This window comes from Mixophyes fleayi, chromosome 9, assembly GCF_038048845.1.
Source record: "Mixophyes fleayi isolate aMixFle1 chromosome 9, aMixFle1.hap1, whole genome shotgun sequence".
NCBI classification, from domain to species: domain Eukaryota; kingdom Metazoa; phylum Chordata; class Amphibia; order Anura; family Limnodynastidae; genus Mixophyes; species Mixophyes fleayi.
This window is the reverse complement of record NC_134410.1, coordinates 116,770,828-116,790,847: the sequence shown is the minus strand read 5'-3', so window position 1 is coordinate 116,790,847 and position 20,020 is coordinate 116,770,828. Positions and strand designations below refer to the sequence as shown.

General features: G+C 43.6%; 1 protein-coding gene across 2 annotated transcripts in view; it reads left to right on the top strand.

Annotated features, from left to right (window-relative positions):
• EEIG1 (estrogen-induced osteoclastogenesis regulator 1) overlaps nucleotides 1-20,020 on the top strand; it is a 50,869-nt gene that overhangs the window by 13,921 nt on the left and 16,928 nt on the right. For both annotated transcript variants that reach the window (XM_075185174.1, XM_075185176.1), the window contains exon 2: nucleotides 4,196-4,979. In XM_075185174.1, the coding sequence (XP_075041275.1) occupies nucleotides 4,834-4,979 (146 nt within the window). In that variant the 5' untranslated portion in view covers nucleotides 4,196-4,833. The remainder of the gene's footprint in view (nucleotides 1-4,195; nucleotides 4,980-20,020) is intronic.

Sequence of the window (20,020 nt, the reverse complement as noted above, 5' to 3'; positions counted from 1 at the left end):
TTTATGTATAGGAGCTGTGTATATCTGTGTGTGTGTGTGTGCTTTATGTATAGGAGCTGTGTATATCTGTGTGTGTGTGTGCTTTATGTATAGAATCTGTGTATATCTGTGTGTGCTTTATGTATAGGAGCTGTGTATATCTGTGTGTATGCTTTATGTATAGGAGCTGTGTATATCTGTGTGTGTGCTTTATGTATAGGAGCTGTGTATATCTGTGTGTGTGCTTTATGTATAGGAGCTGTGTATATCTGTGTGTGTGTGTGTGCTTTATGTATAGAAGCTGTGTATATCTGTGTGTGCTTTATGTATATGAGCTGTGTATATCTGTGTGTATGCTTTATGTATAGGAGCTGTGTATATCTGTGTGTGTGCTTTATGTATAGGAGCTGTGTATATCTGTGTGTGTGCTTTATGTATAGGAGCTGTGTATATCTGTGTGTGTGCTTTATGTATAGGAGCTGTGTATATCTGTGTGTGTGCTTTATGTATAGGACCTGTGTATATCTGTGTGTGTGCTTTATGTATAGGACCTGTGTATATCTGTGTGTGTGCTTTATGTATAGGACCTGTGTATATCTGTGTGTGTGTGCTTTAGGTATAGGACCTGTGTATATCTGTGTGTGTGTGCTTTAGGTATAGGACCTGTGTATATCTGTGTGTGTGCTTTATGTATAGGAGCTGTGTATATATGTGTGTGTGCTTTATGTATAGGAGCTGTGTATATCTGTGTGTGTGCTTTATGTATAGGAGCTGTGTATATCTGTGTGTGTGCTTTATGTATAGGAGCTGTGTATATCTGTGTGTGTGTGTGCTTTATGTATAGAAGCTGTGTATATCTGTGTGTGCTTTATGTATAGGAGCTGTGTATATCTGTGTGTATGCTTTATGTATAGGAGCTGTGTATATCTGTGTGTGTGCTTTATGTATAGGAGCTGTGTATATCTGTGTGTGTGCTTTATGTATAGGAGCTGTGTATATCTGTGTGTGCTTTATGTATAGGAGCTGTGTATATCTGTGTGTATGCTTTATGTATAGGAGCTGTGTATATCTGTGTGTGTGCTTTATGTATAGGAGCTGTGTATATCTGTGTGTGTGCTTTATGTATAGGAGCTGTGTATATATGTGTGTGTGTGCTTTATGTATAGGAGCTGTGTATATCTGTGTGTGTGCTTTATGTATAGGAGCTGTGTATATCTATGTGTGTGCTTTATGTATAGGAGCTGTGTATATCTGTGTGTGTGCTTTATGTATAGGAGCTGTGTATATCTGTGTGTGTGTGTGTGCTTTATGTATAGGAGCTGTGTATATCTGTGTGTGTGCTTTATGTATAGGAGCTGTGTATATCTGTGTGTGTGCTTTATGTATAGGAGCTGTGTATATCTGTGTGTGTGCTTTATGTATAGGAGCTGTGTATATCTGTGTGTGTGCTTTATGTATAGGAGCTGTGTATATCTGTGTGTGTGCTTTATGTATAGGAGCTGTGTATATCTGTGTGTGTGCTTTATGTATAAGAGCTGTGTATATCTGTGTGTGCTTTATGTATAAGAGCTGTGTATATCTGTGTGTGCTTTCTGTATAAGAGCTGTGTATATCTGTGTGTGCTTTATGTATAAGAGCTGTGTATATCTGTGTGTGCTTTATGTATAGGAGCTGTGTATATCTGTGTGTGTGCTTTATGTATAGGAGCTGTGTATATCTGTGTGTGCTTTATGTATAGGAGCTGTGTATATGTGTGTGTGTGCTTTATGTATAGGAGCTGTGTATATCTGTGTGCGTGTGTGCTTTATGTATAGGAGCTGTGTATATCTGTGTGTGTGTGTGTGTGTGCTTTATGTATAGGAGCTGTGTATATCTGTGTGTGTGTGTGTGTGTGCTTTATGTATAGGAGCTGTGTATATCTGTGTGTGTGTGTGTGTGTGCTTTATGTATAGGAGCTGTGTATATCTGTGTGTGTGTGTGCTTTATGTATAGGAGCTGTGTATATCTGTGTGTGTGTGTGCTTTATGTATAGAATCTGTGTATATCTGTGTGTGCTTTATGTATAGGAGCTGTGTATATCTGTGTGTATGCTTTATGTATAGGAGCTGTGTATATCTGTGTGTGTGCTTTATGTATAGGAGCTGTGTATATCTGTGTGTGTGTGTGCTTTATGTATAGAAGCTGTGTATATCTGTGTGTGCTTTATGTATAGGAGCTGTGTATATCTGTGTGTATGCTTTATGTATAGGAGCTGTGTATATCTGTGTGTGTGCTTTATGTATAGGAGCTGTGTATATCTGTGTGTGTGCTTTATGTATAGGAGCTGTGTATATCTGTGTGTGTGCTTTATGTATAGGAGCTGTGTATATCTGTGTGTGTGCTTTATGTATAGGACCTGTGTATATCTGTGTGTGTGCTTTATGTATAGGACCTGTGTATATCTGTGTGTGTGTGCTTTATGTATAGGACCTGTGTATATCTGTGTGTGTGCTTTATGTATAGGAGCTGTGTATATATGTGTGTGTGCTTTATGTATAGGAGCTGTGTATATCTGTGTGTGTGCTTTATGTATAGGAGCTGTGTATATCTGTGTGTGTGCTTTATGTATAGGAGCTGTGTATATCTGTGTGTGTGTGTGCTTTATGTATAGAAGCTGTGTATATCTGTGTGTGCTTTATGTATAGGAGCTGTGTATATCTGTGTGTATGCTTTATGTATAGGAGCTGTGTATATCTGTGTGTGTGCTTTATGTATAGGAGCTGTGTATATCTGTGTGTGTGCTTTTATGTATAGGAGCTGTGTATATCTGTGTGTGTGCTTTTATGTATAGGAGCTGTGTATATCTGTGTGTGTGCTTTATGTATAGGAGCTGTGTATATCTGTGTGTGTGCTTTATGTATAGGAGCTGTGTATATCTGTGTGTGTGCTTTATGTATAGGAGCTGTGTATATCTGTGTGTGTGCTTTATGTATAGGAGCTGTGTATATCTGTGTGTGTGTGCTTTATGTATAGGAGCTGTGTATATCTGTGTGTGTGCTTTATGTATAAGAGCTGTGTATATCTGTGTGTGCTTTATGTATAAGAGCTGTGTATATCTGTGTGTGCTTTATGTATAGGAGCTGTGTATATCTGTGTGTGTGCTTTATGTATAGGAGCTGTGTATATCTGTGTGTTCTTTATGTATAGGAGCTGTGTATATCTGTGTGTGTGCTTTATGTATAGGAGCTGTGTATATCTGTGTGTGTGTGTGCTTTATGTATAAGAGCTGTGTGTGTGTGTGTGTGTGTGCTTTATGTATAAGAGCTGTGTGTATGTGTGTGTGTGCTTTATGTATAGGAGCTGTGTATATCTGTGTGTGTGTGTGTGCTTTATGTATAGGAGCTGTGTATATCTGTGTGTGTGTGTGCTTTATGTATAGGAGCTGTGTATATCTGTGTGTGTGTGTGCTTTATGTATAGGAGCTGTGTATATCTGTGTGTGTGTGTGCTTTATGTATAGGAGCTGTGTATATCTGTGTGTGTGTGTGCTTTATGTATAGGAGCTGTGTATATCTGTGTGTGTGTGCTTTATGTATAGGAGCTGTGTATATCTGTGTGTGTGCTTTATGTATAGGAGCTGTGTATATCTGTGTGTGTGTGTGTGTGTGTGTGTGTTTATGTATAGGAGCTGTGTATATCTGTGTGTGTGTGTGCTTTATGTATAGAAGCTGTGTATATCTGTGTGTGCTTTATGTATAGGAGCTGTGTATATCTGTGTGTGCTTTATGTATAGGAGCTGTGTATATCTGTGTGTGCTTTATGTATAGGAGCTGTGTATATCTGTGTGTGTGCTTTATGTATAGGAGCTGTGTATATCTGTGTGTGTGCTTTATGTATAGGAGCTGTGTATATCTGTGTGTGTGCTTTATGTATTGGAGCTGTGTATATCTGTGTTTTATTGAAATATATAAAATGTGCATGTAAGACAGTTACAACTATATAATATATTATAAATTCTGAATACAGCTTTATGTTTCGCAGTCACTGAGTTTGGTGTAATTGGGGGATCAGTGTTCTCCTAATGATCAGTCCGTACATGATCCTTCCTAGACATGTCGGTGCTGCATTTGGTTTGAGGGTATTATGCTGCTGGCTGGGATCTGCACTGTACAGACCCCGTCAGATTGTTGTCTTTCCCCTGCTCCTTCTCAGACAGTGATGTGTTTGTTTTGTTGCAGCGCTGGTGATGATGGTGATGATGATGATGTGCCTATGAGCCGAGTGCTGGATACAGAGAGAGAGGCAGCTCTTCTCCCCCTCCACCTCCCACAGAGCCGGTAGAGGAGGAGTCTTTAGCAGCCCAGAGCTGAGTTTAGATTCCTGCTGCTCACTGACTGATCTACCACAGCTACAGGAGGACAGAGCAGAGGGCTTCCCTGTCCACAAGTCCATGTTCTACTGCTCCTGCCCGGAGATAAGAAAAGCTGCGGACAGACTTTGCACCCTCTGCCTGCTGTGATTCAGGAAGAAACCTTTTCCCCATAAAGAGAGGGAGAGTGCAGAAGACAGAGCCTACCAGGACCCCACCTCTGCTGGTTTGGAGTTTGCGGGTCCTCTCCTCCGACACTTGGAGATGCTCCAAAGATCATTCCTCTCATCAGTAAATTCTTGGGACATCCATTCCCCAAGGAGTGCCGGAGACCCCAATCACAGATACATAGAAGTTGACGGCAGATAAAAAGACTTGGAGCTCAGTGATTTTGACTTTTCTTGAAAGAAGGGAGAAAAATTCCTTCCGAGTGCCCCCCCTCCTCCCTAACCCTTTACATCTGCTTTCTCTTAACGCTTTGATCCGTTTCCATATTGGGGGTCACTCATGGCCTTCCTGACAAAGAAGAAGAAATTTAAGTTCCAGATCACCTTTCTCCTGGAGGAGCTAACAGCCGTCCCGTTCGTCAATGGGGTCCTCTTCTGTAAGGTCCGGCTGCTGGACGGAGGGGACTTTGTCAGCTTGTCTAGTCGGTAAGTACTGTCCACACACACACACATGCCCAGATACCGTGTCAGTGCCTGGGCTGCTCTGTCAGAAGAGATGACTTGTTTACTCACAGCACCAGCAGACTGAGCTACTTCTGTTTACCATTTACACATCAGAATGGGCCTGGTAAACTAAACTGCACTCTAATAGGATCACAATGTGGTACACGCATTTGTTTTAGCCCTTTAAATGAATGTAACAATACAGACTGCTCTTTGATTGTAAGAATCTCGAACCAAGAAAACAGCGGCTCAAGGGGGTTAGAGATATGTGGGCTACGCAGATCCAACTAGATACTGTGGGGAGTGACAGATCGCAGTTAAAAAATATTTTTTGAGCTGTAGAATTAATGTTCTCATTTATTTAAAAGGTACAAGCATGCTATTTTGGGAGAGGGGGGGGGGGTGGCAGGTGTTTCTTAATACAGTTCAGTTGTCACACATACAATTCTGAACTGAATGGTGCAGTGAGCTTACACTCTTGAGGATATTTAAATATGTACCTGAAATAGTACTAAGCAGACCATATAGAATGCAGAGTTAGCGCACTGCCCCCGGAGTATAACTAGTACAGGTGACCGTGCGAAGGAGGGACGTTAATGCTCACAGGTTAGTTTGTGCTGTTTCTGTAAGAACAAGAATCTGTTTTTCTTCATTAGAACTCTGTGTACTCTTCTCGGTACTGTTGGGGTAAAGGTGTGCATTGTCCGTGCAGGCGTGTGGAGGTTTCCATGACGCGGTTCTCTACAGGTACAAGGCGCACACGTGCACACAAGGGTGAGCTGTGTCTGTGTTTGTACAGGTGAGGCTGGTACCTGCTGGTCCCAACCTGCCCTTTACTCTCATTACTCAACTCACTGCCTGTGGCTGGGGATAGAGTCTCTTCATTGGTGTCCTGACGCCAGGATTCCTCTCTCTGCCTCGTTTACAGACATACAAGCAGAGGCGTGCCTCTACAACTGTGGTGGTACTGCAAGTCTCAGCATGCCATGCCCGCTGTTGCTGCAAGGCATGCTGGGACTATTAGTTTGTCCACAGCTGACGAGCCTCCGGCTGATATTATTCTTTTCTTTCTGTCTCATAAGGAGTTTCATTTGGTACAAGCTATTCTGCATAAAATTTGAACTAGAGACATTATTATATAATCCCCATTTTAGTGTATGTATTATATTGTTTTTCCATTATAAAAGCTTGCACAAATTGTCATGCGCGCCAAGATCCTTAGATGGTGACCAGAGAGCATCTCGAGTCGTCCCAGAAAGTCCATCAGTACAAGTAGTCATAAGTCTTACTTTGGGACAGGGCCTTTGAGTGCAAAGAAAATTGTGTACAGTATGTGTAAATGTGAATTCATCAAGAAAGCTATCATTTGCTCGCTCTCTCTCTCGCTTTCACTTTTGCTTTCTCTGTCGCTCGCTTTTGCTTTCTCTGTCGCTCGCTTTTGCTTTCTCTGTCGCTCGCTTTTGCTTTCTCTGTCGCTCGCTCTTGCTTTCTCTGACGCTTGCTTATGCTCTTGCTCTCTCTGTCGCTGGCTTTCGCTCTTGCTCTCTCTGTCGCTTGCTTTCGCTCTTGCTCTCTCTGTCGCTTGCTTTCGCTCTTGCTCTCTCTGTCGCTTGCTTTCGCTCTTGCTCTCTCTGTCGCTTGCTTTCGCTCTTGCTCTCTCTGTCGCTTGCTTTCGCTCTTGCTCCCTCTGTCGCTTGCTCTTGCTCTTTCTACCGCTTGCTTTCGCTCTTGGTCTCTCTGTCGCTTGCTCTTGCTCTTTCTACCGCTTGCTTTCGCTCTTGCTCCCTCTGTCGCTTGCTTTCGCTCTTGCTCTCTCTGTCGCTTGCTCTTGCTCTTTCTACCGCTTGCTTTCGCTCTTGGTCTCTCTGTCGCTTGCTTTCGCTCTTGCTCTCTCTGTCGCTTGCTCTTGCTACCGCTTGCTTTCGCTCTTGCTCCCTCTGTCGCTTGCTTTCGCTCTTGCTCTCTCTGTCGCTGGCTTTCGCTCTTGCTCTCTCTGTCGCTTGCTTTCGCTCTTGGTCTCTCTGTCGCTTGCTTTCGCTCTTGCTCTCTCTGTGGCTTGCTTTCGCTCTTGCTCCCTCTGTCGCTTGCTCTTGCTCTTTCTACCGCTTGCTTACGCTCTTGCTCTCTCTGTCGCTTGCTTTCGCTCTTGCTCTCTCTGTCGCTTGCTTTCGCTCTTGCTCTCTCTGTCGCTTGCTCTTGCTCTTTCTACCGCTTGCTTTCGCTCTTGCTCCCTCTGTCGCTTGCTTTCGCTCTTGCTCTCTCTGTCGCTTGCTCTTGCTCTTTCTATCGCTTGCTTTCGCTCTTGGTCTCTCTGTCGCTTGCTTTCGCTCTTGGTCTCTCTGTCGCTTGCTTTCGCTCTTGCTCTCTCTGTCGCTTGCTTTCGCTCTTGCTCTCTCTGTCGCTTGCTTTCGCTCTTGCTCTCTCTGTCGCTTGCTTTCGCTCTTGCTCCCTCTGTCGCTCGCTTTCGCTTGCCTTAGCTCTTGCTTCCTGTCTCGCACACTATTTTGCTTGCTTTCTCTTTCACGCTCTCTCTTTCACGCGCTCTGCTGTTGCACCCCATACAATCTCTCAGTCCGACGCTGCATCACATCAGTATCTGGCCCATTACTTTGTCGTGCGCTTCTCTCTGGAACCTGACCTGTGAGTTAGTAGCTCACTGTGATGTTATTAGAGCGCATGACCTGGAATGTGACTCTCTGTACATTTCGTGTTTCTTGCATGATTTATAGACCTGTCACTTTAAATCCTAGATAACTCTTTATCTACCCAAACACTTTGGCTGCAGGAAGCCACCTCCGTCTAAACGCTGCTACCAGACTCTGCTTCTAACTGTCCGAAATTCAACCGTAAATATATGCACTGTGTTACATAACCGCAGAATCTGGGGGCACACGCTGTGTACCTAGGACTGCGTAGTAACGCATGGGTTAATATTAAGTTGTGTGAAGTGTCTCTATCACATGGATGTGCGGTGACAATAACATACAATTATGATATGACTTTTATGCAGTTTAGCATACGTCTAAAATCTAGATAATTTTTCCCTTGTAACATAGCGCTGGATTTTGGATAAGCAAACAACCTGTGACGTAGGATAACTATGTCCCTAAGGGCACCGAGTGCATGGGAACGGCTTAGCTGCATAGATGTAAAACGTGGAGAGATTTCATGGGAAGCGACACATAGATATCAGATGGGAGGAACCTTCTGTAGACGTATGTGTAGCTGTACCTTGTAAGACAGATTCCTTTGCTGCTGGTTCCATATCTGTCGTTCATTCCTACTGTTCTGCTCACTCTTTTCTGGTATCTCACGTTCCATGTTATCGCATGGTAAAATGTGACACCTGGCCTCCTTCAGTTCTTGCTTCCAGCAGTCACAGGACACTTTCACACGTGCAGGTGGTTCCCTAAGGTGCTGCTGTCACCATGCTAGGTGACTGATCGCGTACGTCGCTGACCCCTAGCAAGAGATCGCGCGTCAAAATCACCTCCGTAGCCCTAGCCTCAAGCACGTCCTCAGAAATGTTCCATATAGTGAATACAGGTATATTAGCCGGCGTCATCTGCTGTCTGTCCACCTGTTTTCATGCAGCCGGCCCTGATTATATAACGGTGAAGTCGGGTGTAGAGATGTCATTACGTCTACACGTGACCCTTCATTCCGACCATTACAGAGATCCGCAAGAATGGGCATACTTGTTGCACTCTGTGCCCGCCTTGGCTGGAGAGCCAAAGATTGCATAACAATGCTATGAGACAACCTGTGGCTCTTAGATGCTGTAGGACTACAAGTCCCAGCATGCTGGTCCTTGCAGTTTCCCAACAGATAGAGAAACAAAGGTTGAGTAACGATGCCACGTTACATCAGGGTACCTCTGGCTATCTAGACGTGGTGGGACTACAGGACCCGCATGCTGCAGTAATTGATGTGTTCTTGTATGGCGATTCTGTCCCTTTAAACCAGGCCTGTCCAACCTGCGGCCCTCCAGATGTTGTGAAACTACAAGTCCCAGCATGCCCTTCCAGGTATCAACTGGTTGTCTACTGGCAAAGCATGCTGGGACTTGTAGTTTCACAACATCTGGAGGGCCGCAGGTTGGACAAGCCTGCTTTAAACCGATTGGCCCTGCTTATTTCCACCAACCCTGTCACCGTGTGACCTCTCTCTATACAGGTAAATTGGTCCGTGACAGTGTGTTGCTGGGACAATGAATGTATAAATTGTATTGGCAACTCTGCCTGCAAATCACAATAGGAACCGTACTCTCTGGTCGGGTAGTAAGACGTCAGGATTAAATCCCAGACGTTCTCCCGTGACGTCATCTGTCTCTTTCCTTCACATGGTTTTGTTTTAAGAAACACATCAGGTCCTCGGGGAAAAAAACTAAATTGGATATCTTTGGTTTTTTTTTTAAACTTGGATGCTCCCAGCATTGTAGCGAAGGGTGTAACAGAAAGCAGATCATGTTCAGTTATCATTCTAGCAGTGTCATCATTGTATTCAGGGCAAGCAGAGGTAGACTCGTGTGTACATTTATATGTTATTCAATATATGTATGTATTTATTTAGGATCATTCAGGCAAGTGTCTCATCTTGTCTGCATACTGCATGTGACATTGTCATGTGTTTGCTTAGTAAAAGCATACTAGGGTGACTGTAAAACAACTGTAGCACATAAGAATAATAATAGTATAATAATAATAATATATGCAGCGTTCCCAGACAGTAATAATCATTTTTGTGTTTGGTGCTAGGGTCCTAGAACAGTGATGGCTAACCTGTGAAACTACAAGCCCCAGCATGCTTTGCCAGTAGATAACTAGCTGATAGCTGGCAAAGCATGCTGGGGCTTGTAGTTTGCCAGTAGATAACTAGCTGATAGCTGGCAAAGCATGCTGGGGCTTGTAGTTTCACAACACCTGGAGTGTCACAGGTTAGTCATCACTGTCCTAGAACCTATGATAAACTTGCTATTCTCATGATGGCAATACAGAGAGATAAGTGGTATTATATGTCGTAACTGAGGTAAATTAAACACCAGAACCTGTCAGAAATGTTATTTAACCATTCAAAATAAGACCATGATAGAATTTAAGATAGGGGAAGAGAAATATTGTCAACAAGCTTGGCGTAAGCTACCATTTAATGTAACCCTCATCACAGGCATTGAGTGTCTCTTTTTTGCGTTTGTTTTCAATAGTCTTTCCAATGTGACGTTTAGTGCCTTGCAAACCTAAATTATTTAAAATATTTTCACTCGTGAAATGTTTGCAGATATTGTCAATCAATGTGCTTGTTTCTAACCAAATTGGCAGTCGGTTGTCCCATGTAACCCTCCAATTGAACTTCCTGGACAACTTAAATCGGATTGGAGCATTAACCTGTATGTGCTTGTATTGGCTGAGAGGTGAAATCGTTCATCCCGTGTGGCAGAGTTTGGGCCAATCGGTGAACAACCCGAAGATCTGATTGAAACAATTAGCCAGATCAGCACGGTGGCTCAGTGGTTAGCATTTCTGCCTCACAGCACTGGGGTCATGAGTTCAATTCCCGACCATGGCCTTATCTGTGAGGAGTTTGTATGTTCTCCTTGTGTTTGCGTGGGTTTCCTCCGGGTGCTCCGGTTTCCTCCCATACTCCAAAAACATATTAGTAGGTTAATTGGCTGCTATCAAAATTGACCCTAGTGTCTGTGGGTGTGTATGTTAGGAAATTTAGACTGTAAGCTCCAATGAGGCAGGGACTGATGTGAGTGAGTTCTCTGTACAGCGCTGTGGAATCAGTGGCGCTATATAAATAAATGGTGATGATGATCTTCGGGATCTTTCCACATTTATGGTTCCTGGAAACTGATTTCCTGAAGCTGTCAGCGGGTAGAAGGTTAAAGTTTTCTAGTTTTAATGACTGTATTTAAGTGCCTCTGTTCTGCAACAACCCTGTTATCTCTTAAAGACACAGTGATATACAATTGCTTAGTAAATATAACCAGCCATCAGGTAAAGCTGGGCTTTTCATGTTTAGTACCTGTGTTATACCTGTAATTCCCATCTGCAGAAGAGAATGAGGCGACTGTGTGTTCTTCCCAAGTCCTTATCTGAGATCAAAGATAGCAGTTGTTTGATGGGGTAGTTTTTGTACTTTCCATGACCAAAGATTGGGCATATCCAGGAAGAAATCGGCTAATTTGAATGTTTCCAATTAAAATTGGGAATTTTAAATGTGATTGCCCCCTTCAAATGATTATTCTGCATTTGATCACTTAAGCTGGGTACACACTACAGAAATTTCAACCAACTTTTTATGCCGAGCGATTTTTACATGCGATCGAAAAGCCTTTCAGGAGACCGTTTTGCTGTTCCCTCTTTGACCCATAATCCCTTGAGAGGATGTGCAGAAGATTTTTACAGGTACGAACCCCAAAAGTGAAACCTGTGCATGCATCTTTGTATACACTAAGCCAGAGATGCCAAATGAGCTGCCAACAGGTCATGTTTTCAGGATCTCTTTAACCATGCACAGATGAGTCTATTTGGCTGGGTCAGTCATTATCCCACCTGTTTCTGCAGACAGAAATCCTGAAAACATGACCTGTTGTCAGCTCTTGAGGATTGGCTTTGAGCACCTCTGCACTAAGCAATACATAGGAAGATAATGAAATGCATTTCTGTGAGCCACTGGCCTACGTACAATCATATTCTCTTATCAATGGCAGCCATATGAGATACAGACTGGTATATACAGTGGGTGAGTTTCTTTCATAAGCCCAGAATGATCCAGGTCCGATCTGTGCTCTCTGCCATGTAGCCTGTACATTACTGCATAGGTCTCGTAAAAAAAACACTGGGAAACTGTCCATAACATCCCTGTGTCCTTATGTCCTTCCTATCTCGATTCCTGTTGTTTAGGAAGTTGCAAGTTTATCATAAAAATCCTTCCTGCTACTCTGCCCCAGTCCCAGGCCCTGCTTGCTGCAGCTTATCTGTGGAATGCACATCAGCCAGGCTCTCCCATTAACCCCTTACCCCCCAGCCGCCCTGTATATGACACGTTGCACGTCAAGAGTTTCAATGGTCAAACGTTGAGAGATGTGAAGTCGTTGGTGACTGTAGAGCACATCACTCTCCTAATCACACACGGCTGTACCAAGCATAATCTTTTGCTGTCACCTGTAGGTAACCCGGTCATCACTTAGGCTTCCCTCACGTGCTTGTGGCTTAGCCCGAGATCCACTGGGCATCTCGGCACTGCCAGACCGGGAGGCAACGCAGCCAGGGGAATCCATCCAAAGTCATCCTTAAACCCAAACACTTGCGGGTGTTCCAGTTACTTGTGTGGTTAAAGTGTGAATTCCCCACTCTGATAACGAACACACTGAAATATCCCAATGATAATATATCCTGATAGCCCTAAGCCCACGGCACTTAAAAAGAGGATGTGGTAGAGCATCCGGGGAATATAGACAGTGGGTAGGGTTAGTAATTTAATAAGCAGTTCAGCAACACCTAGAATGTCAAAGGTCACTAAACCCTGACGCACGCCTACATCTGATTAATAAAAGACCACGTGGATTGTAACTGGATGCTTAAATACTGATAAGTCGCAGACTGTCCTAAAAATATATACAGATGGAAACGCAGGTAGTATTTTCCCAGGATGCAAAGGAAAAATGCATTTGCCCGCCCTGCATCCAACACCTTTGTCCAGGTGCAAATTTTTACCCCTTGGTTGGGATTACTCTAAATGACCTCCCCCCCCCCCCCCCCCCCACCGTGTATTCTTTCAATTTGCATATGGAAACACAATTAAAGGGGGAGGTTGCTAACTGAGTGGGGGTCCAGACAAATTGTTCATGTGGTTGACTTGTTAAATCATCAGAAAACCTCCTAACTTTCCAGTGTGATCATCTAACAAAGGGCGCTGTTCTTTTTAGCCGTCGGCCAGTTTCATTTCACTATTTGTCTACCAGTTATGCCAGTTTAGCGAAAAGTGCGGTTATACACTGAAAACGTTGTGTGTGTGACTCTTTATTCCTTTAATTCTTTTTTGTGGTCAAAGCAGATTTGTCATCGGCACATTAAACCCACATTGATATATCTTCCGCCACATACAGATTTGTCTTTTCACTTCAGGTTTTTTTTTTTTTTTTAATACTCTTTTAAACATTTCTAATCACATTTTCATCATCATCATTTATTTATATAGCGCCAACATATTCCGTAGCGCTTTACAATTGGGGACAAACACAGTAAACTTATAAACAAACTGGGTAAAACAGACAAAGAGGTGAGAAGGCCCTGCTCGCAAGCTTACAATCTATGGGACAATGGGAGTTTGACACAAGAGGTTAAGGGCTAGATTTACTAAGCTGCGGGTTTGAAAAAGTAGGGATGTTGCCTATAGCAACCAATCAGATTCTAGCTTTCATTTATTTGGTACCTTCTACAAAATGATAGCTATAATCTGATTGGTTGCTATAGGCAACATCCCCACTTTTTCAAACCCGCAGCTTAGTAAATCTAGCTCTAAGTCTGCATTTGCAGTCGGCCCAGCCAGACTGCAAAGGTAAAAGTGACTCATAAGCTAAATGATCCTGTCACACAACAATGTTGGTCAAGGGGTAGTTGTATAATGGGTGGTAATAGGGTAGTGTAGTGAGGTTAAGAGGGTGGTTGAGGAATATTATAAGCTTGTCTGAAGAAGGTGGGTTTTCAGAGAACGCTTGAAAGCTTGTAGACCAGAGGAGAGTCTTAATGTTTTCATTCCTCTTCACAATTCTGCAATGGTAGCGGCCATGTTTCTTTTTAAACTACTAGATGGACGGCTAAATTTGTCCCCCCGAATCTGGTTTGCATAAAACCTCAGGGCATTATATACTTAAGGAGCGTACTGCGAATCTAAACAACTAAACGAAATATAGTACATCTATTTATTTATTTTTTATTTTTTTTTTGCAATTGGCACTGTACCATCTTCCATACATGGAGGGCAATACGTTTTTATTGAGTGTATATACAGGATATTTGCACTGTTATAATGCAAGATAAGAGATGAACTCCCTAGGTGTACTGGTGCGAAACCAAAGTAATTTTCTGTGTGCTCCGTGCATTAGATCCTCTGTACGCAGGCAGCAGGTACACGTTAGAGAGTTGAGAGTCTGATAAGACAATCGCTATTGGAACAAAATGTTAAGTCATGATGATAGGTTTAACAACAGGCCTCTGTGTTCATGTAATATTGTGCTTTATCAGTATATCTTCAGATTAGCTCTTGCAATTTTCAGCTTGAATAATTCTAGAGGAGGCATCTGATGAAACATTATTGCATCACATATTGAATAAAACAAGCCGTAAGGTTCTTAATGGTGTGTTCCGTGTTCCAAACACCAATTCCCACCTGAATTGTAACAACTGCGTCCTAGCAGAGCTGTGCGGCCTTTCCACGTGATGGATGGCTCCAATTAAATAATCGTCCTTGCCAAAGAGTGTATGACGGCCTTAGGGAACATGGAGCTTATAATTCTTCCGGACAGCATGGTTTATAAACCCTACAAAACTACTTTAAAAGATAGACCGCCCTTTTGGAGATATATTTGTGTCCCGTCAGCTGCCCTTTCCTGTCTGTTGGGGCATCCTTGCCGCAGCTTTCCCTTGGCACTCTCCGGCTTTCAAACTGTTCACCGCAGCTGCGATTTTCAATTTCCAACATTCATAGTGTAGAACAGGACTAGCCAACCTGTAGCTCTCCAGGTGTTCTGAAACTACAAGCCCCAGCATGCTTTGCCAGCAGATAGCTGGTAAGGTATGCTGGGAATTGTAGTTTCACAACCCCTGGAGAGCCACAGGTCGGCCAGGCCTGGTATAGAAGCTTAAATGTAGCTACATCAGTATTATTCACCGTGTATGGGATGTGTGTGCTTTTCTGTTTTGCTGTTAAAACAGGAACTTGAATAAATTCGCCCTTAGATAGGTACTAAGGGAGATCTTTGTGTGTGACGAAAGGGGAACGTGAGCCTGTTTTATAAAAAGGGCCCTTTGTCTGCATCGTACAGGGAATGCGAGAAGCCGGGCCACTCTCTGTTCTCATACATGGGAAAGGTACAGCTTCTGAATAGAGGAGTGTGATAACCATTCATGTCGTGTCTGCAAGTATAACAAGCAGGGGTAGTAGCTAAACAAACACTCATTGGGCCTGGCAGAGGGGGGGGGGGGTGGGAAGCTACCCCCCTTCCCCAAACCCCCCCTTCCCTCCCCTTCTGCAAAAGTGAGCAATAACGTTAAGAGATGTTTGCTAAATTCCTCCATTGTGTCCAAAATATCTGCTGAAATTTGACGCCAGCGACGAGGGGCTTTTGGGGGGAAATTTGGGCAGGAGGTGGAACAGAACATCTGAATGCAATTAAAGCAGACCAGTGCTGCACCTTGTAAACCACCGTTCTATTCCCAAATTTTATTTTATTTTTTTGCTGGGAAGACCATGTGAAATCAACCGCCCCCTCCCCTCCCATTGCGTGGGCCCGGAACATTGTTATTTAGAGCTATTTTGGTTCCAATCACTCACACAGAAATAAAAGTTAACTAATGGCACAGTTCCACTACATCTCGCATTGCCATGGAAACCGTAAAAATCCAATCCTCGCCGTCACCCTTTAACCTCTTCCGAGCCGCGGACAGGGGCAAACAACGTGTGTAAATATGCCAGGAGGAGGGTGGGGAAAGGGTTAAGCCGGTTGGATGCTGCACTTGTATTGTATTACAGTTCACTAATCCCTAATTCTTGAAATGTAAGAACATCCCTTTATTTTCATTCACAGTGTTCCTTTGTGCCCATCTGCCACCTCTTTGTGATTACAGCCAGACCCCCTCCTGTTCTGACCCCGATTTACTTGTTAGCAAAGGTATATAGCGAGCTGTGTCCTCAGCATGGCTAGATGCTGTACTGTACGTGGGTGCAGGGCCACAGTGTGTTATAGCCCTCTGGGGTAATGCAGCATTTGGGCAGGCCGTGGGGTCGCAGGTAATTCAGGGAAGCCCTTCAAAACGCCGGTTTAATTCCAATCGATGTGCCAACGTTACCTTGTCGGCATGGCTTAGTCACGTCAACTCTGATCCAGCCTTTGGTGTGGTCCACTAACCTGTCATTCTCTTCATGCCTTTGTCATGAATCGACAAAGCCTGTCATCTGCTAGTGCATCACAGGCTGACGTTCTCTTACGCAAGCTGTTTGACAGGACAGAAAATGCTGTCGGTGTGGTGGTGTCACTGGGGCATTTTGTTTTGTAAACTTGGTGCTGGAAGCCATTTTGCCAAACCATTATTTACGTGTAGGCGGCCTTTCTGTTCCTTAGGACAACGCTGAGGTACTTCTTGTGGGGGCTAGTGAATTGTCAGACTGCACAAAATGGCTGCCTGCACTGTTGTGAGTAAACAACAATTGAAAACAAAGCACACAATCATTTTTTTAATATATAATTATCTCTCAATAATGCCACAGGCAGGCTGTATATCAGAGCACATTGAAAATAGCAGAATTCCTGTCAGAGTTTACATCTATAGCGTTTTTGGAAGGTACCAGTATGTTATGTCATATGTACTTCTGTTACGTGCGACTAAAGTACTGTGGTAGTGGTACAGTGAATTGGGGTGCACCTGCTGGGTTAAAAGGTGCTGAAGCTGAGCCCCCATCTGCAGCTGCAGCGATCTCCACCGCCAGCTTTGCTCCAGTATCAGGCAGCTGCCCGTCAGGTCTGCAGCACCACACAGAAGGAATTGTGGCATCCTTGTTATACTGTCCTTTTGTGCTTCGGCACAAGGCGGGGGGGGGGGAGGGCACAGCTATTGTTAGGCCAGAGTTTGGAGAAATTCCATCCCTGCTGCTCTATAATGTGTCTTTGTTTTCACAAACAAGCAAGAGCAACAGCCCCCAGCTCACGCCCTGTACGGGTAAGTGGAGAACAGTGCTAATCTGCAATGATTTCTGCTCAAAACTGCTATTGTTGTGAAAGGGTTGTTTTTTTTATAGTCCCTTAAAAACAAAGCAAACAGTGGAGAGAGTTTTCTAACTTTTTGCTTAGAAATAACAGTGTGCTATGTGCACACACACGTGTTGTAATCCAGAGCACAGAATTACATGTTTGCTTTCAGGGTCAAGATACTATCCCTATGTTGCTGTGTGTAATATAGCTGTTCTAAACAAGGGACGACAGCGTGCCTGAGATATGCACTGTTCAAATGTATGGATGTTTTCCATTTGTTCATGATAAATTGACCACTAGGTGGTGCTGTTCTCTTGCCATCGCTGGCTGATATTTCTTTTAACTCAACAGATACATCAACATGCCAGCCTATGGCTTGCCAGCTACATGCTCCTCTTATTGCAAGATATAGATATAGATATAGATATAGATATAGATATAGATATATATATATAATTATCAACTATTTATATAGCGCCACTAATTTTGAAGAGCTGTACAGAAAACCCACTCATATTAGTCCCTGCCCCATAGGAGCTTACAGTCTAAATTTCCTAACATACACACACACACAGACTAGGGTCAATTTGATATTTGGTAGCAGCCAATTAACCTACCCGTATGTTTTTGGAGTGTGGGAGGAAACCAGAGCACCTGGAGGAAACCCACGCGAACACTTGGATAACATACAAGCTTCATACAGATAAGACCGATATGATCGGGAATTGAACTCATGACCCCAGTGCTGTGAGGCAGAAGTGCTAACCACTGAGCCACCGTGCTGCCTACGGGGCATTAATACCAGGCCCAGTGTTTCTGTGGAGATATTCTTACCTTGTCATGCCCTCTCCCTCTTTGTGAGGTTGGACTTTGACCTTCTCTGATCCCTGAAGAATTTTAGGAATGTGATCATGGGAAACTTGTTCCTGCCAGTAGAGCCAGGAATCTGGTTTGTCCACCTCTAGTTCAGATCAGGGAAGTTGCCTTTGAGTATGTTATCACCTATGATTGTCAATTACGCTGTTTGTCACCGGTGGGGTATTCTTTAAAATTCCTCCGTTTTTGCAATAATTTATAACAGTAATGTATTATTACCAAAGGTATTCTCACTCCAAAGTATAGGGAAGGTTGTTGTATTTGTTGTCCGTCACCTTTTCGAGTTCAAACACTGTAAGGGTTGGTCATAAATTAATTACATAGCTCTGTTGGTTCAAAGAGTACAGTAATGGGACTTTCACAGCTCTATTCTCATATATCACTATTACAGGTCCGGGGAAAACTGTTTTGATGTAACCTTGAGTCTCAGTAGGACAAACTCGATTCAAGTCAGTGATCTGTACAGTGTCTTCTAGAAGATGACAGAGCAGGCTGCTTAACTTAGGTCGTCCTGATTCTTTATTATTGGGGGCTATAGGGACCATTGTTTGTTTTTGGGGAGCTCTGTTTTTTGGGCTTTTAGCTTCTTCGTGAATGGCGAGCCTGCCAGTGTAAGTACAGATTGTTAGCATTAGATTGGACGTGTTGCCAATACAATGCCAGATATTTGCACTCTTGTGACTGATAAGGCAGAATTTCCCAGCATAACAAGATTCTTACAAACAAGTTATTATTTTGGCTAGGAGAAATCTGCCAGACCTCTTAAAACTGACACAAATGCCCTGAGGTTTTCCATCTGTTGTTGAAGTTCCATACACCCCCTGCTGTTAAGCTGTGTTTGACTATGGTCTCGGCTCCTTATTCTTTATTCTGGGATGTCCTTGGTCATGTGACGGGGGCAGTGGCGCGATATTAGGGGAACGGAGGTCAGCAGGAAGCCACAAGCCAAGTTAGGTAGTAGAAGGAGCAGGGTCTCCTAACAGCACAGAATAGTGATGTGAGGCTGTGATCAAACTGGTGTCGGAAAAATGGTGTCAAAAGTTTCTCTGTCTGAACCGAAGTTCACACATCTACCTTGATAAATTACACTCGTTTTTTAAAGAGCGTGTGTCAACCGCGTACAGTGGTGGCAGCCATTTTGTATGCTGAACCCATATTCTTGAGAATGCAGCCTATCCACTGACAAGAAAACAGTGATTTCACTGAGGCACTCCATGACCAATATTCATGAGGTCTGACTGGTTCCTTCGTAAGCTACATACGCCTGAATATTTACGTTCAGCTTACAAAATGGCTGCCTCCGCTGTATGCAGCCAACAGGCGCACTTTAATAATAAAATTCTCACATCACAGCTGTATTCAGAACTCTGGTTCCAGGTTGTAGGCGCTCTTTATCTGCTAGAAGGTACATCATGGGGCACCTGCAGCCAAGGATGGAAGCGGATGCTGCACTTTTAAGTCACGTATGTCTAAAAACACGCCGGAAAAAATGCAGTAGAACCAGAGGCGTGAACATTCCTTACAGCAAAGCAGAATTTTTAAATATACACATTAATTCACCCTGCCCATCAATGTACAGCAACCTAAAATACATTTGACCTCTCCACCACCCTTATAGCCGACACTGAACCCAATTTCTATTTCCTCTCGTTCTTTCCCATCCACTCCATGTTCCAGCAATTATCTTTTTCTCTGATAATAAAAGACTTTTCTAGTGAAGACCCGGACACTCTTTTGCACCTCTTAGCAATCAATGTCTCTGTGGCACATTTGGTTTCCAGCAGATGATTTTGTCCCCAGGCTGCAGAGGGGAGGTTCTGTCATTAACATTGCTCATGTTTACTGTTCTGTGCGTCCCCCTCCGCTGCTTACATCAGCTTGTTATCTCTGTATCATGAAATACATCAGACACGTTCTCCCCTGTGTCTGATAACACAGCCAGATCGACAGCAAAACAAGATTACCGCGAGGAGGTAATGGTGCGGCTCTCAGCAGCCTGCCAGATCTGTTATATTGATATTGGGATGGGCAGCCCAGGGCCTGTCTTATCGATTTAGGAATGATTACTTGCGACATGCTGGGAGTTATAGTTCTATAAGTCGGGGTTATTAGAGAAGTGGCAGTAGTGCGATGCCGCTACTGCCTGGTACTTGGACCCCCCTGACTGTCCTGA